This window comes from Orcinus orca, chromosome 2, assembly GCF_937001465.1.
Source record: "Orcinus orca chromosome 2, mOrcOrc1.1, whole genome shotgun sequence".
Classification (NCBI taxonomy): Eukaryota; Metazoa; Chordata; class Mammalia; order Artiodactyla; family Delphinidae; genus Orcinus; species Orcinus orca.
The window spans coordinates 3,141,208-3,159,674 of NC_064560.1; the positions used below are offsets into that span (position 1 = coordinate 3,141,208).

Here is an 18,467-nt window from a genome sequence, read left to right on the forward strand (position 1 = left end):
ATGTGGACCTCATAAAATTAGTAGGAAAGTCTTCCTTTCTCTTCTGTTTTCTTGAAAATATTATTTAAATTTAGTGTAATTCATTAACTGTCTGGAAAAATTTAAAGTAAAACCATCTGGACCTAGAATTTTATATTGTTTGGGGGGAAGGTTTTAAACTCCAAATTCAATTTTTAAAACAGTTATAGGAATATTCAAGTTAACCATCTCATCTTGGATGACTTGTAGTAGTTTCTAGTTTTTGAGGAAATGGTCCATTTCAAAGTTTTCAAATTCATGTGTGTTAGAGATGTTAACCTTACAGGACTGCTTTAAGGAAAATAGCTCACAATTACATAGCACTTACTATGTGCCTGGTACAGTACTAAGCATATACTATATTGATTTAATCTTCACAACTACCCTAAGAGGTACGGTTACTATCCTCCAAATTTATATTTTGTAAACTGATTATGTACTGCCTCACAGATTTCATAATGGACATACAAAATTTTTCATTTTAGGTGTAAATAATTACAAAAACAATCTAATTTCTAGCACATTAAAAATGACATTTTTAACATCATTCTTATGTGAAATCCATAGCAATTTAATACCTTCATTTAATACTTTCATTCATTTTTTTAAAATATGAATAAGCTCTTCTTTAAGAGTCAGAAATGTATATCTTAATGTTTACTCCTTGGACTCATAGTGGTCCCTTATAACCCTTTTAATATCTTCTGGCTTTTCAGTGATATCCCCTTTTCATTCCTGATATTAGAAATTTGTGGCTTCACTCTTTTTTTGTCAGTCTTACTTAAGGTTTGTCAATTTTATTGATCTTTTCAAAGAACGTTTTATTGTTTTCTTCTGTTATTCTTTTTTGAATTTTATTGATTTCTGATCTTAATACTTCTTCCTTTCTGTTTGCCCTGGGCTTATTTTTCTCCTCTTTTCCCATTTCTAACATGGAAGCATAGAATTTTGATTTGAGTCCTTATTTTATAACATAAGCATTTAACAATGTAAATTACCCTTTAAACAGTGTTTTAGGTACATTCCACAAATTTTGATACATTGTTTTTCATTTTTCTATTTGACCCATGGATTCTTTAGAAGTGTGTTAATTTCCCAAGTGTTTAGAGATTTTCTCCTTTCTTCTACTGATATCTAGTTTATATTCATTATGGTAAGAACATACTTTGTATTATATATATTTTTTAATTTGTTAAGTTTTGTTGTATGATCCTGGATGTGATCTGTCTTCATGAATGTTCTATGTGCATCTGAAAAAGATTAGGTTGAATGTTTTATAAATGTCAATTGGATCTGGTAGTTGTTAATGTTGCCTAGTTCTTTATATCCTTGCTGACTTTTATCTGTCTGCTTGTTCTGTCAATTAATGTGAGAGGACTATTGAAGTCTCCAGTTACAATCATGGATTTGCCTCTGCTTTCTGTTCTCTCATTCACCTATTTTGAAGCTCTGTTGCTACATTCATACAGATTTAAGATTGTTATGTCTTCTTGGTGAATTGACCTCATCATTATAATGTTTCTCTATATCTCTGGTAATTTTCTTAGCTCCAAAGCCTACTTTGATATTAAAATACTCCCCCTAGCTTTCTTTTCATTAGTGTTTGTATGGTATATCTTTTTCCTTTTACTTTTAACATACCTGTATCACTACATTTGAAATAACTTATTTGTAGAGAACTACAGATGGAGCTTGCTTTTTAAATCTGTTCTGACAATCTCTGTCCCTTAATTGGCTTGCTTAGACCATTTATATTTAATGTAACTTTTGGTGTTTGGGTTTAGGTTTATGATTGTATATTATTTGTTCACCGTTTTTTCATTCTTCTGTTTCTTCTTTTCCTGTCTTTTTTGGACCATTTGAATATGTTTTAGTATTACATTTTCACTTATTTATTTCATTTTTGACTATCTCTTTGTATAGATTTTTTTTAGTAGTTGCTCTGTTTTTTAAAATTTTTTATTGGAGTATAGTTGCTTTACAATGTTGTGTTAGTTTATGCTGTACAGCAAAGTGAATCACCTATATGTATACATATATCCCCTCTTTTTTGGATTTCCTTCTCATTTAGGTCACCACAGAGCATTGAGTAGAGGTCCCTGTGCTATACAGTAGGTTCTCATGAGTTATCTATTTTATACATAGTACCAGTAGCGTATATATGTCAATCCCAATCTCCCACTTCATCCCAAACCTGCCCCCCCTTTCCCCCTTGGTATCCATACATTTGTTCTCTACGTCTGTGTCTCTATTTCTGCTTTATAAATAAGACCATCTATACCAATTTGTTCAGATTCCATATATGAGTTAATATACGATATTTGTTTTTCTCTTTCTGACTTACTTTGCTCTATAGATTTGAATGTTACATGCTTTTCACAGTCTACTTAGAATCAGTATTTTACCAAGTGAAATATAGAAACCTTGCACCCACTGGGTCCCTTTACCCTCCTTCCTTCATGTTGAAGTTGTCACATGTAGTTGTCATTTCTCATGTTCTCCTTCATTCCTGACATTTCAAGTTTCCCTCTAATAGCATTTCCCCTTCTTTATGAAGATCTCCTTCTAGCAGTTCTTTCAGATGAGGTCTCCTGTCAGCGAACTCTGCTAGGTTTCTTTTATCTAAGAATCTCTTTATTTTACCTCCAGTTCTGAAGTGTATTTTCACTGGATGTGGAATTTAGGGTTGAGAGGCCTTTAAAAATGTTCCACTTCCTTATGGAATCCTTAATTTCTAATGATAAATATGCCGTCTTTTGAATCATTCTTCCCTTTATAGTCATGCTACATTTTCTCTCTTTTCAAGATTTTTTTAATTTTCGTTTTCAGAGTTTGACTCATGATCTGGGCCTGGATTTGGGGGGCTTTACCCTATTTGAGATTCAGTTAAACTCTTGAATCTATTAATTTGTGTCTTTTGTTAAATTTGGGATGTTTTTAGACATTATTTTTTCAAATATTTTTTTCTGTGTCATTCTCTTTCTGGGACTTACGTGATATGAAAGATACTTTATTATTATCCTACACATCTCAAGATTATTTTTTAATCATTTACTCTCTGTTTTTCAGATTAGATAATTTTTTTTCATTGCTCTATCATCATGTTCACTGATCTTTCCTCTTTCATCTCCATTTTGCTATTGAGCCTATCGAGTGATTTTTTTTTTTTACATTTTTGTCACTGTAATTTTAGTTCTAAATTTCCTTTTGATTCTTTTTTATATCTTCTATTTGCTGATGAGAGTTTGCTGAGACTTTCTATCTTTCCACTCTTTTCAGGAGTGTTCACCCTTACTTCTTGGAACACCTTTCCAGTAGCTGGCTTACAGTCTTTGTCCTATAATTTCAACATGTATGTCATCTCAGTGTTGCCATTTTTGATCACCTTTTCCCACAGGCGCTGCGATTTTCCTGGTTCTTTGTACGCTGGGTGATTTTGGATTGTATTCTGGACATTTTGAGTATTGTCTTATGAGACCCTTGTTGTTATTTAAATCCTGTGGAGAATTTTTGTATTTTTGGTTTAGCAGGCAATTCAGTGTATCAGGCTGTAAGTTCCAGGCAGCTTTCTGTGGGTTGTGGTTCCAACATCAGTTCAGTTTTCAAGCCTTTGCAGTGCTTTTCAGATCTGTGCCATGCAGTGGCCAGTCTGGGAGATGAGTAGTGATCTTATCCCACACTTCAGTTCTCAGAGTCTGTGGTCAGATCCACATGTGAGAAGCTTGGGATGCACCCTGGAGCTCACAGACAGCTTTGTGCAGTCTCTCTCCCACGCCCCTCCCTCTCCACCGTCTCCTCAGTATTTCCAGTTCCTTGGGACTCCCCTGTTCAGTCTTCTGACAAAAACCTGGGACTTTGTCGCCGTACCTGATACGTACTTCCTGCAACTGTGACTGCGAGAAGAAGGGCCGCAAGAAGACAGGGAGGAGGAACTCAGTGGACATTTGTGCACCGTCTTCAGGCTCTGGTCCTCTGTCTGGAGAAGAAGGTCCCTTTCCCTTGGAGTTTTAGGTACCCTTAGGCCCCTTCTGTCACCATGGCCTCTCCCACCACTGTGGAATGACCTGGGGGCTGGGACACAAGACAAAAGAGGGAAAAATGCATATTTCTCCCTTCTTTGAGCCCCTTCCTGCTCCCTGAGCCTAAAGTAGAGGGCTTTCTTAGCACGCTCTTCCGTGCCTCAGTGTTGACGTCCAGCTTTTGGGCCTCCCTGAACCCAGGCCGGGGTGGGAGGGGTCACTTCCAGCTCAGTGGCCCAGTCTTCCTCCCCTGCCTGCCTTCCTGCTGTGGTTCACTTCCAGAGGCTTCACACTGCCCCTGCCTGCATCCCCCCAGGTGCTCTAGCTGCATCCAGTGGGACACACAGGTGGTTTATCTCCATCTTAACCAAAGCTGACCCCAGGTGTATATTTTTTTTTTTACCATTATCTAAGTTAACAGGTATTCGTGGAGGTTGTGAATTATATTTACTGTGACATTGATGGGCAGTTATACCAAAAGTATATTAATACATATGTAGAACCTAAAGGATATTAGAAGGGAAGATGGCACTGTCTGGAAAGGTTCTGAAAAAGTACATAATGAAACAAATGTTTCACCCCTAAATAAAGTTTGAATACTATACTAATACTATACTATACTATACTATACTATACTACACTACACTACACTAATACTATACTATACTAATACTATACTATACTATACTATACTATACTATACTATACTATACTATACTATACTATACTATACTATACTATCGGCGTTTGCTTTTTGGATAGTATTCCTGTAATAGGAACAGCGGGGTGGGGATAGCAGAGAGCAGGGTCAGGGAAGACTTACAAAATGGGAGACATGTGAACTGATCTTTAAAGAATCAGATTAGTAGAAGTTACTCAGATGAATGGGTAACAGCATTCTCGCAGAGAAAACAGCTTGAGAAGAAGCAGGTATACATGTGCATGGCATATGTGGATGTATGTCATCAAGGAAGAGACAAAAGCAGGAAAGGAAAATCTGATTCATTTAGCCACTTACTGTGCCTTATTAGCCATTGCTACAAAGTGTTCCCACAGAAACATGTGAAATGGTTAGAAACACCCTGGTATGAATTTCAGAAATGCAAGGTTTAGGATTTAGAACATGTGTTAAATCAGTCCTGTACTTTGCACTATTCTATCTTGCCATTGATAGTAAGCTTCTGGATTTTTAATTAAAATCAATTGCATTTGTCATTCTTACTTTTACTTGCTAGGAATTTCATCCTTTGGCAGAATGAACAAGTGCTGTCTATTTTGATCTAAATGTGTGCTATCTGCCTTTGACTTTTTTAAAACTAAGCTTTCAATTTTGAAATAATTATAGATTCACAAATAATTCAGTTTTAGATCTACAAATAATACAGAGAGCCCTTGTACCTTTTACCCAGTTTCCCCCAATGGTAACATCTTGTAAAACTGTAGTGCAGTATCATAACCAGGATATTAACGCTGACATAGGTGAGATACAGAGCATTCCATCACCACAGGGCTCCCTACTTGCCTTCAGACAACCCACCCTCTCCTCCCCTCCACCCTACCCTTAACCCCTGGTAACCACTAAGCTGTTCTCCGTTTTTGTAATTTTGTCGTTCAGTAATGTTATGTGCGTGGACTCATACAGCAGGTAACGTTCTGGATTGGCTTTTTTCGCTCTCCGTAATTTCTTGGAGATCCACTGAAGTTGTATGTATCAGTAGTTTGTTCCTTTTTGTTGCTGAGTAGTAGTTTATGACTTATTGCAGCTATATTTTACCCTTATTTAAAAAACTGAAGTCTTGTTACTTAGGAGTTTTTCCTTTATGTATTTGCTTTGGAATTTAGACTAAAAGCCAAAGCCTCAGCAGCATTCTAGTTTTCCTTCCTGAGTTGCATTTAGGTGGGTCAGTCGTAATGTGTTGACATTATTAAGTCTTACAGGAGAGAAAGTCTTATGTACAAGTAGATTCAACTACTTTACCCCTCATATATTTCTTAAAACTAGAAGTAAGATCAGAACACATGAGGGAGAACGCTGCTTGAGAAATATTTAGAACAGCCCCTGTTCCAAGACACCCTTGTGCTGATCCCTGGACAGAGCAGTGGGCGGTGGGGGGGCTGCCCCAGGTAGCAGTCTGCAGCAAGAGGAGTGTGCCCACCTTACAGCCCAGCATCAGCACCGTTTCTGTTTTCATTAGTTGACATGGTTTTAGTTATTGAACCAAAATTCCAGCCCCAGTAATGAGGGAAAGAATGGACACTCCCGGGTTTCGAATGTGGTGAGTGTGGGACCAGATTCTGACATATGCCACATACTCATCTAAGCAGCCTAGATTTTATTCCAGCAGAAGGAATGAAGAAGTGAATAATTTAATGAATCGCACACAGTGTTTAAATTAGCTATAATGATAACTGTAAGTAGTAAAATTAATAAGGTCCAAAATACCACTTTAAACTTTAATATCAGTGTTATCTTCCACCTTAGCAAGTCATAACTCTGCCTGCTTTGATCTTCATTTGAGGAGAAATAGAGAATGTGCATATGCAATGATAAGTACCTGTATTACTATCATATAATTGCCCACTTGGCACACTGTTTATTTTAGTTTAAGTAGATGCTTTGGAGGAAGAGGAATAAAAGACATTAGAGATTTTCAGACACTTACCAAATACTAGTGTTTATCCTACAGTACTGTTAACACTTGACCAGGGATTTTTAAATTGTCATTTTGCTGATGGCAAATACAAAATGAGAATTCTTCGGCAGAAGTTAGTCTCATCATTATCCACTTTAGACAGTGGTTTTTATGCTGATCTAGAGAGGTCTGTGCATATTTTAACTGTTTTTCACATAATGATCATCTTTAAGTAGTAACATAACAGTTAACGAGTATAGAAAATCCGCTGAATAAATCCACCCAACAATCCAGGACACTTAAGGAAATACATGCTTTAATGTGGGCACGTTTTACTTGATTAGTGCTCTATTTCTCAATTCAATTATCAAACTTTGGGGAAATGTAAATCAAGATTTTTGACTGACATATTCAATGGGATTGATTGGAGTGAAGATAACTACACAGTGTTTTAATATGACTGTAAGTCTTCTGATCATAATTATGATATATACTCTGAAAGCAGTTTTTAACTTATCTTTTGTATGTGCACTATTTAATGAATAAAATGCACCTAAATATATAAAGCAAACTTTCTGCTTGCCTAAATAATGTGCATATTTACTCTGATCTTGAGTTCATTACCAACATATATAGGTGGCAGAGACAGATAATAGACACCTAAAATGTTTATTAGTACCTACACTGTTATCATTTATTACTTCTTGTCAGTAGTTAGAATAATAAATACAGTGAAAGAAAAAGTACAGTCCACAGGTGTTTGCTCTGGGCACACTGCAGTTTGGTCCAGCCTGCCTTCTGCTTGTCCAGGACTCCGTCTCGTGAGGGGGCCAAGGTGGGGTAGCAGGTAGGCTTTAGAGCCGTTCAGACCTGCACGCAAGTCCCGCCTCCACCACCCAGCAACGTGTGTCCTTAGGCAGGTGGTCTAACCTCTTAAAGCCTCATGTTTTGGTGGGGTTTTTTAAATTTATAAGAAGGTAGTTATGAAGATTAAAGGAGATGAGTTGATAAGGCATCTAGTACAGTGCCCGGTACGTAGCAATTTGTGCTTCGGGAAGGAGATGCAAAAGGGAATCCTACTGCCTGTAGGTAGGTCTCCTCTCCTAAAAAATATGCTTAGAATTCTAAGACATGTATGCGTTCAGAATTACATATACATCTTCACTTATTTTGCTTCACTAAAATATCTGAGTTTTGTAAAACTATCTGCTTAATTTCTTTAAAAAGCTTTTCCTTACTGGGAGATATTACTATACTTATAAAAAGGAAAAAATCCAAACCAAATGTAATCTGAAAGTTTCCTTTTCAGATTTCTAGAAGTTAAAATGTTGGTGAGAGGTGGATCTATTTTAACGCTTTGTTCTTTGATTTTAGCAGGAAAGGAAGGACGAGAAATCCTGGGGCCTGAAGCTCGGGCAGATGAAGTGGGAGGTACAGGTAACTCTTGCCTTTTTCACGCACACTGTCGTCCTTGAACAAGGCCTTTTGTGTCACTGGTTTGTGCATCTGTGAGTCCTGAATGTAGTCTGTTTCCTACTCTTTATCTTGCCCCCTTTAAATGTTTAAGTACCTAGGCGTGTGGGACACTGATGGAAAGTTAGCTCTCTATATTCTTCAAATACAGCGTAAGCTTACAGATTCATGTAATACAGGTTTCCATCCATCAGGATGGCAAGTGTAATCTACAGATAATCCCCAAAATAAGTATCTGAATGATAATTTTAACTTCTATCAAATTTTTTACCATAGTTACAGAAATACAGATCTAACTATTTTGAGTTTCATTATTAGTTACCAGGATCTACATTGAATTGCCCACAAGACAAAAGAGAGAAAAATAAGCAGATATAATCGCTTATCCAGAAACCAGACTGAGAATCATGGACACTGATGAGTGAACATGTCACAGCAAACAAGAGAATAAACATTTTTCTTGTAATTACTGTGACTGAAAAAGGCCAAAATGACGTTGAATTATAGTAAACAGGAAAATTGCTTCTAGGTGACATACTCTCTGAGACTTAAGGCTATTCCTCTGTAATGGATTCAAATCAGATTTAAGAAGCAAAAGAATAAGTGCAAATCTTAAATCCAGATCTTACATATGATAAGAGTAGGCACTTAATTATTGTGTCTCATAAGTCAGTCTTAGAATGTAAACTTCAAAAATAAATTCCAGATTATTAAAACATTTCCTCAAAATTCTGTACTTAAAAGTAGTATAACTGTATTCTGTATATACAACTATAAATTAGATATCTCTATCATATAGTTTTAATTAAATTTTGGTTTTTTCCTTTGGTTTAACGTGTATAGTTTTTTTTTTCTTTGCAGTACATTTTAGGAGTATTCCACAGAGCCTTATAAATTACCTTGTTTTGTGTAAGATGAGTGTGTTTCATAGTAATGTGTCAAAAATAGATTTTCATCCATAATATAAGCGTCAGCCCTCCCGTACTTGTCAGTTCTATAAAACAAAGAGCAAGTCATTGTACTGTTCCTGAAGGTGCATTCCAAATTAACTAAATAATAATGGAGTATGTGATAATTTATGGTGCCTGCAGCCAAAGGTTTTGTATTCTGCCTTTAATATGGTTATGTTGAACTTGCATGAATAATGTATTCAGGTATGCTTGTTATCAAATATTTGTCAGGCTAACTTACACATTATATAAAATATTTAAACGAGGTATTTGTTATTAGTAAAATAGTGTTAATGAACACAAAAGAATGCTGTTCATTACTCTTTTATTTAATGTTAAAATTTGATGACTTACATTACCAGGGTAATATAAGTTATTCTGTAAAAGATCGTTTGCCCTTTTAGGCAAAATGCCAGCAAAAAAGACATTTACAGTTCCAAGTTTACAGTATTTTACCTCACAATTTGCTCTTCACTACGAAAATGAATGAATTCTTTCAGTTTGAAGTACTGAGTAATACATAATTTCCCTCCCCCCGCCAAAACAGTCACATCTGGAAGATACAGTCACTGTGTATCAGCCAGAGCTGCCACTGAAACACAGGACCCTCTGCCACAAGACAATGAGTCCTGTGCATTATTTCCTTGGAACATGGGGAGTTAGGAGTAGACAGACATTTAGTGAAACCCCGACAAGTGCAGTTTTCAGCAAAGAAGGATGGAAATTAGACGTTTGAGACTATTGAGCAGTTAAACTTTAAAATTATGTTTCGCCTTTGCTTTTGTTACTTCCTTGACTTCTAGGGAATAATGTGCTGACAGAGTCAACAAAAACCTGGCACAAAGGTCACCATCATTAGTTTAGAACTTTGTCAGCTTCTTTCTGTAGCTGACTTCCTTCTGCAATTCACGAAGTGAAGAGAACTATGGTCTCAGCTTAGTATTCAGAGAGTGAAAAATCACCCAAAACAGGCTTTGTTCTTCTAAGCATCCCTTTTCTGTTTATATAGCTGATATTTGTGCAGAGTTTTAAAATTGGAGGATAAAGATAGGACACTTTATTCTGATGGGAGTGAAATACTGATGGCCACGTTAAAAATGTTATTTAGTCTTTACACTAAACATTTGTCTCTCTCTCCTTGCTTTCTCTAATCTGCGATGATAACCCTGTAATTCTGCACTTCGTCAAATGATTGTAGTTCTATACTTTGACAATTAGCTCTGAGTTTTGTCACACCTGAAAGAAAACCAAATTATCATTATGTGTTTCTCTGTGTTTGCTCATCTCTTTAATGTTTAAACACGTAAGGTTATCAGTCTTAGGACGAGGAATTTTGCTTTATAATTGACCTTTTCACAACATGCACTTCCCAACACTTTAAATTTTATGGGTGAAACTGTGGACTGTCTGGTCTTAGCTTGAAATTGGCTTGGTAAATGCAGGTTCGTGGAGACAGTGTACTTTAGTTGGAAAGACGCCAGAATTTGAAAGCAGACTCCTAATACTGAATCATCTGCTCCAATTTAATGTTCACCTTACCAGGACTGCTTTGAGGAAAATAGATGACAATTATACAGCACTTACTGTGTGCCTGGTACAATACTAAGCACATACTGTAGTAATTCATTTAATTCTCACCACTACCCTAAGAGGTACTGTTATTATTCTCCAGATGTTATATTATACAAATGTATCATGTATTACTCCCCAAGTTTCTGATGGACATATAAAGTTCTTCATTTTAAGTGTAAGTACAGCTGACCCTTGCACAACATGGGTTTGAACAGTGCAGGTCCACTTACGTGCAGATTTTTCCCGATAGTAAACACGGCAGTGCTGCAGTCTGGCCTCGGCTGAGTCGAGGATGCAGACCCACGTACGCAGAGGCCGACGCTAAGTTACACATGGACCTTGGACTGCATGGAGGGTCGGCACCAGTAACCTGCCCCGAGTTGTTCAAGGGTCAGCTGTACTTACAGCCTAATCTCTGGCATATTAAAAATGACATTTCTAACATCACTCTTATATTTGAAATCCAAAGAAGTGTAATACCATTCATTTTTAAAATATGAATAAGCTCTTCTTTAAGAGTCAGAAATGTTATATCATAATGTTTACCCCTTGAACTCATATTTCCATTCTATGTAGCCCATAGAATTTGATGCTAACATAGTGTATATTTCCTGTTCGAAGATATTTTTGATCAACTCTCATTTCCTTGCAAGAAAAACATGTACAGAAATTGAAATCTAAGTTTCTCTTAAGTTCCCAGGAACCATACGGCTCTTAAGATTAAAAAAACGTTATGGATTGATTTATCCTATGATTATTAGTCCTACATAGTTGATCACAGCATACATGACAAATTGTAATAAATATGGTTGACCCTTGAACAACATGGGGACTGGGTCGCCGACCCTCTGCCCAGTCAGAGTCCACACATAACTGAGAGTCAGTGCTCCCATGTACGCAGCCCCTCCGTACACAGGACCCCTCCCTGTCCGCGGTTCCATACCCGTGGCCACAACCAACCATGGATGGTGTAGAACTATAGTATTTACTGTATTGAAAACACCCAGTATAAGTGGACCTGTGCAGTTCACACCTGTGTTGTTCAGGGGTCAACTACTGATCAAAGAAAAATGTTACTGGAAATGAGATTAAAGGAGCTGAAGTATTCTTCAATTAGCCCATATATCAGTAGTTCAATGTTGCTTATTCTAGAAGAAAAAGTGTTCAGCATTAATTGTTTCCTTTTTTTCTTTAGCACTGAGATAACCTTATTCTCATAAATAAAAAGGTGAAATACATTTTTGTTATAAATGATTTATTCGATTCTTTACATATTCAGATTTGCAAAGAATTATGGTTATCTATTAATAAAAATATTTTGATGTCTTGTCAACTGACAGTTCTATTAAATGCTCCTTCAGTTTTGTTGAAAGCAAACATGGAAAGCCACTTAATTTCCTAAAGGATTTGTTTCCCAGTCACCAGAATCATTGACTCCCTCCTTTCCTGGGACATATGGCAAAAGGCTTTACCAATACTTACTTATCAAAGGACTAATGATATCTGTTTTGGCTTTTCTTACTTTTTTCCCCTCACTTTGAGGCACCTTGTTTAATATATTCAGAAATGGTTGGAGATATTGAAATCTTGCTAATTTTAGTACCTTCTGTCAGTACATCTTTATATAAAAATCCTTTTAACATGTGAATTAACTATATTTTGATCAATACCTTAGAGCTATAGACTTAGTTCATTCAATTTCTGGAAAATCTGTACCTAATAACCTTACTAGTAAAACCAGTTATCACTGTTAGACCAATCAGCCAAATCAGACTTTCTCTCAGAAGAAAAAGGGCGTCTTCATTTTTCTAATTAAAATAAATGCATCGATACACATTTTGAGGGATTTTATAAAATATTTTCTATGAAAAATATATGTTACAAATAATGAGGAATATATAAAGTATAAATAAATACATCTTTAAAATAGCTTATTCAATAATGAGATTAAGATTATTTAGATCTAATCTAATCGTTATGCTTTATAAAAATCTTGGTCTCCAAATGGGTACCTTTACAACCAGTGTGTAGATAAACTTATCACTTATTGAAGATGCAAGGTTTGTGTATAAAATACAGATTATATAATTCTGAAAAACATATACTATTTAAAACCTCATCATACCATCATCTAGCATATATATAGTTACTAGGCTATAGAAAATATAAACATTTTAAAAGTGGAGACTATTTAACTGAGATAAATATTTTTAATATAATCTGATAAAAATATTTTTAAGTAACCTGTCAAATCTATATTTCTGTATAGGAAATCACATAAAATATAAATTTCATTCATGAGTTTAATCTAGTTTAACTTGAAACTTTGAAGTTACATTGAAAAGACCTAATAACACAGACTTGCACTGCTTTAGTTATTCAGAAGTGCTTATTGTTCTAGCTAATGACAGATCCTGGGAAGGGTTTTCGAGAATACTCTTTGCTTTGCTCTCACCAGCCTCCTGAATAGCAGTGAATGTTTTAATAATAGGGAATGAAACAGGTGAGATCATTAAAGGAAAATTACTCTCACTCCCTCTGGATATATTATATAGCTGAGTTCAGAGCTTTGTAACTAGGGCCAAAATAACCCCCATTTCAATTGCCACACTTTATCCCTGATAGAAATCCATGTAAACAGGAAAGGCTGGACGCCTAGAGCGCTCTTATGTTGCCCTGACTGATCAACAGAGAAGGTTTTCCCCAATCGGTATTTTGAATCGTTTTCCTTCGGCAACCTGGAGGCTTTTTACACTCCGAGGCAATGCACTGTATTAACGTAAGGGATGGAGGGGGAGGGATCTGCCTCTTTGAAGTTAGAGCAAAGGACTGTGAAAAGCAGGGGTAGAAAGAAGAACCTTCAGGATTCTAGGAAGGACCGTGCATGGAAGCTGAGGATCTGGAAGTAGATTCCATTTAAACCAACAGTACTGGCTTCCCTTTAAAAGAGCCTCCCCTCCCCCCCCACCGCACACACCACCGGATCCAGTAACCCTGGTTTGGTGGCTCAGAGGCGTCAACTAAAAACTACAGTTCTCAGTACAGTTACCATTGAACAGCACAGGCCTTAGAGGCACCTGACCCTCCCCGCGGTGGAAAATCTGTGTGTAATTTACAGCCAGCCCTTGCAACACGAGGTTCCTCTGTGTCCACAGTTCCACATCCACGGATTCAACCAACCACAGTCATGTAGTACCATAGTATTTACTATTGAAATAATCCGAGTATAAGTAGACCCACTCAGCTCAAACCCATGTTGTTCAGGGGTCAGCTGTGTATAGCAAATACTAAATAATTGATAGCTCTTGGCTGCATTTAAGAGGAGGAAAAAATGACTAGTCATCATGCTTACTATGTCATCGGCTCTAAGTCTGTTAATAGCAGCCACCCTGAGGAGTTGGGCTACTGCTCCTGTGCAAGACTGCTTTGGTAACTGTCGAACAAAAGGATGCCCTTACATTACCATTTTAATTTTTCTTCATTAATTTTTTTGGCTGTGCTGTGTCTTTGTTGCTGCACACGGGCTTTCTCTGGTTGAGGCGAGCGGGGGCTACTCTTCGTTGCGGTGCGTGGGCTTCTCACTGCGGTGGCTTCTCTTGTTGTGGAGCATGGGCTCCAGGTGCGCGGGCTCAGTAGTTGTGGCTTGCGGGCTCTAGAGCGTGGGCTCAGTGGTTGTGGCTTGCGGGCTCTAGAGCGCAGGCTCTGTAGTTGTGGCGCACGGGCTTAGTTGCTCCGCGGCATGTGGGATCTTCCCGGACCAGGGCTCGAACCCGTGTCCCCTGCATTGGCAGGCGGGTTCTTAACCCCTGCACCACAAGGGAAGTCCCACCATTTTAAGCACCAATTCAGTCTGCTACTTTATAAATTTAGAACTGAGTTCAGTCTGAAGTGTGTGAAGAGGTCAGCCATGAGACACCCGGGGGCCACCCTGACCCAGGACAGTTAGCAGCAGTGTGGAGCAGACCCTCCTCCGGGAGGAAAAGGACGGGAACCCCAGGATACCAGTCCCGCTCTGCAAACACGGCAACGCTCTGGGCTGCCTTCTCCAAGTGAAGACGTGCTGTTAATGCTCGGAACCTTCTGACTCAGGGAAAATGCCTCTCCTTCACCCCACAATTAACATTTACTGAGGAAGAAACACAGAAATAGCCCTGCCTGTATCTGAATACCAGGGTAGATAGGAAGCAATTTTATCAATTTGATACTCTTTGACTCTTATTAGAAGTCTTTCCAACTGTAGGGAACTATTAAAGCTATTTTCTGAGAAATCACATAACCGAACTGAACTTCAGAGCAGTTTGTTATTCAGAGAATGGTTCAGATTTCAAGCACAACTCCAACTAAATATGAACAGTAGGTTGCTAGGAAGGACTGAGGTTTGAGAACTACATTTTTCTCTTTTCCTGTTTTCCTTGCTTTATCATTGATTCAGAAACTAAGGATTCAGCCAACCTTCTCTGTGTCTTGTTCATCAGTAAAATGGAATAGAAGTACAACCCTAAAGCTTTCAAGGGATATTGTGACAATGTCAAGACTTTTATAACATCTTAGACTTATGAAAACGGACTTCTTAATAGATGAGAACAGAACGAGTAAATTTTTAGTGTTCTGTAAATATTTCCTGCAAATTCAAGAACAGTCATTTATTCTCTCAAGATAAACAATTTCTTATTTAGGAAAACTGTGTAACAACTTGGTGGTGAAGTTGGTTTTTATAGAGTATGCGTTTCTTCTAGTAAAAGATGATGAATGCGACTCAGATGCAGAAAATGAACAAAACCATGATCCTAACGTTGAAGAGTTCCTGCAGCAACAAGACACTGCAGTCATCTACCCCGAGGCGCCCGAGGAGGACCAGAGGCAGGGCACGCCGGAGGCCAGCGGGCACGATGAAAACGGTAACAAGCATCACGGCCGCTTTGTTCTCATCTCCAGAGGATTATTGCTTCCATTACTCTATGTGGGAACCCACTCTACCAGAGGGAACATTTCTGAAAACCAAAATTTATTGCAGGTGGCTGTAGAGAGTGATCTCTTTAATGAGTGGAACACTGTCCATGGTAACAGTATAGCATTGTGTCAGTGGCCTCTCATGTATATAGTGTGATGCCACCACATGTGCAATGCTTAGGGCAGTGCCTGGACATCGATTTCCATTCACTTACATGGTAGCAAGTAGTAGAAATGGGAACTAGGATGACCCTTAGTGCCCTTTGATTATTCTCCACTGTTCTGGCAAGAAAAGCATGGCTGTCTGGTTCAAAACATACTAATTTGGAGACAGATGGTTTTCCTGTATCTACTTCGGTCCTCTCTGATATGAACAGCCAGTATATAAAGAGTGGTGAAATACAATAATAATGCGTTCATACTCTCCTGAAAAGAAAGATGCTGTCATTCTGCCTTCCATGCACTAGAAACAGATGAAAATACTCCTGTAAGAAATTTTACACAGTATCTGTACCAAGAACTAGGAAGATGCTTGGAATGTTTGAGGATATTTGAAGTATTAAGATCCTAAATCTGGTTTGGTTTTTCCAGGGTTCCCAGTTTAATGGATAGATTTAGCTTAATAGCCCAATAATCAACTTTTTAAAGGACTTTTTAGAGCAGTTTTATATTCAGAACAAAATTGTAGAGAGGTGCAGAGATTTCCCATATTCCCCCTGCCCCCCCCCATTATCAACATCACTCACCAGAGTGGTACTTTTTTTTTTAACCAAGGATGAACCTACATTGACACGTCATAATCACTCAAAGACCTTAATTTGCAGTAGGGTTCACTCTTGGTGTTGTACGTTCTATGGGTTTGGACAAATGTACAATATCCATCATTATAGTATCACACAGAGTATGTTCACTGCCTGAAAAGTCCTCTGTGCTCTGCCTATTCATCCTGCCCTCCTCCTTGCCCTGGCAACCACTGATGTTTTTATGCCTCCATAGTTTTGCCTTATCCAGGATGTCTTATAGTTGGAGTCATATAGTATATAGTCATATAGCCTTTTCAAATTGGCTTCTTCCACTTAGTTATGCATTTAACTTTCCTCTGTGTCTTTTCATGGATTGATAACTCATTTCTTCTAAACGTTGAATGATATTCCATAGTCTGGACGTACTGCATTTTATTTATCCATTCACCTACTGAAGGACACCTTGGTTGCTTCCAAGTTTTGGCAATGATGAATGAAGCTGCTGTAAACATTCATGCCCAGATTTTGGTCTGGAAATAAGTTTTCAGCTCCTTTGGGTAAATACCAAGGTGCACGATTGCTGGATTATATGATAAGAGTATGCTTAGTTCTAGAGGAAACGGCCAAACTATCATCCCGAGTGGCTGCACCACTTTTCATTCCACCAGCAATGATGAGAGTTCCTGTTGCTCCACGTCATGGCCAATATTTCACGTTCTCAGTGTTCCCGATTTTGGCCATTCTAATAGTGTGTAGTGGTATCTTGCTGTTTTAGTTTGTATTTCCCTAATGAAATATTATGTGTAGCATCTCTTCACACTTATTTGTCATCTGTATATCTTCTTTGAGGAGGTGACAAAGTCCTTGGCCCATTTTTTTAATTTTTTAACTTTATATTGGAGTTAGTTGATTTACAATGTTGTGTTAGCTTCAGGTGTACAGCAAAGTTATTTAGTTATACATATACATATCTATTCTTTTTCAGATTCTTTTCCCATATAGGTCATTGCAGAGTATTGAGTAGAGTATTGAGTAGAGTCTATTGCAGTAGATCCTTGTTGGTTGTCTGTTTTATATATAGTAGTGTGCACATGTGAATCCCAATCTCCTCATTTATCCCGCCCCCGCCTTTCCCTTTTGGTAACCGTAAGTTTGTTTTCAAAGTCTGTGAGTCTGTTTCTGTTTTGTAAATAAGTTCATTTGTACTATTTTTTAGATTCCACATATAAATGATATCCTTTGATATTTATCTTTCTCTGTCTAACTTACGTAGTATGATAATCTCTAGATCCATCCATGTTGCTGCACATGGCATTATTGCATTCTTTTTTATGGCTAATATTCCATTGTGTATATATACCTATATATATACACCACATCATCTTTATCCATTCCTCTGTCGATGGACACTTAGGTTGCTTCCATGTCCTGGCTCTTGTAAATAGTGCTGCAGTGAACACTGGGGTGCATGTACCTTTTTGAAGTATGATTTTCTCTGGATATATGCCCAGGAGATGGATTGCTGAATCATATGGTAGCTCTATTTTTAGTTTTTTAAGGAACCTCCATACTGTTCTCCATAGTGGCTGTATCAGTTTACATTCCCACCAACAGTGCAAGAGGGTTCCCTTTTCTCCACATCCTCTCCAGCATTTATTGTTTGTAGATTTTTTGATGATGGCCATTCTGAACGGTGATACCTCACTGTAGTTTTGATTCTCATTTCTCTAATAATTAGTGATGTGGAGCATCTTTTCACGTGCTTTTTGGCCATCTGTATATCTTCTTTGAAAGATAAACAAAATAGATAAACATACATTTGTATATTTGGAGAAATATACATTTCTCCAAATGTAAATATATATTTGGAGAAATGTATATTTAGATCTACTGCCCATTTTTTTGATTGGGTTGTTTGTTTTTTCGATATTGAGCTGCATGAGCTGTTTGTATGTTTTGGAGATTAAACCCTTGTCGTTCGCTTCATTTGCAAATACTTTCTCCCATTCTGTGGGTTGTCTTCATTTTCTTTATGGTTTCCTTTGCTGTGCAAAAGCTTTTAAGTTTAATTAGGTCCCATTTGTTTATTTTTGTTTTTATTTTCGTTAC

The 18,467-nt window shown here is 37.5% G+C and overlaps 1 protein-coding gene and 1 long non-coding RNA gene across 2 annotated transcripts in view; both read left to right on the plus strand.

The window, feature by feature from the left end:
- Positions 1 to 18,467, plus strand: part of LOC125963619 (uncharacterized) — a 687,634-nt gene that overhangs the window by 237,587 nt on the left and 431,580 nt on the right. The window lies entirely within an intron of this gene.
- ZEB1 (zinc finger E-box binding homeobox 1) overlaps positions 1 to 18,467 on the plus strand; it is a 201,111-nt gene that overhangs the window by 147,396 nt on the left and 35,248 nt on the right. Inside the window, exons 3-4 of the mRNA XM_012536308.3 lie at positions 8,045 to 8,107; positions 15,402 to 15,563. Of these exons, the coding sequence (XP_012391762.1) occupies positions 8,045 to 8,107; positions 15,402 to 15,563 (225 nt within the window). The remainder of the gene's footprint in view (positions 1 to 8,044; positions 8,108 to 15,401; positions 15,564 to 18,467) is intronic.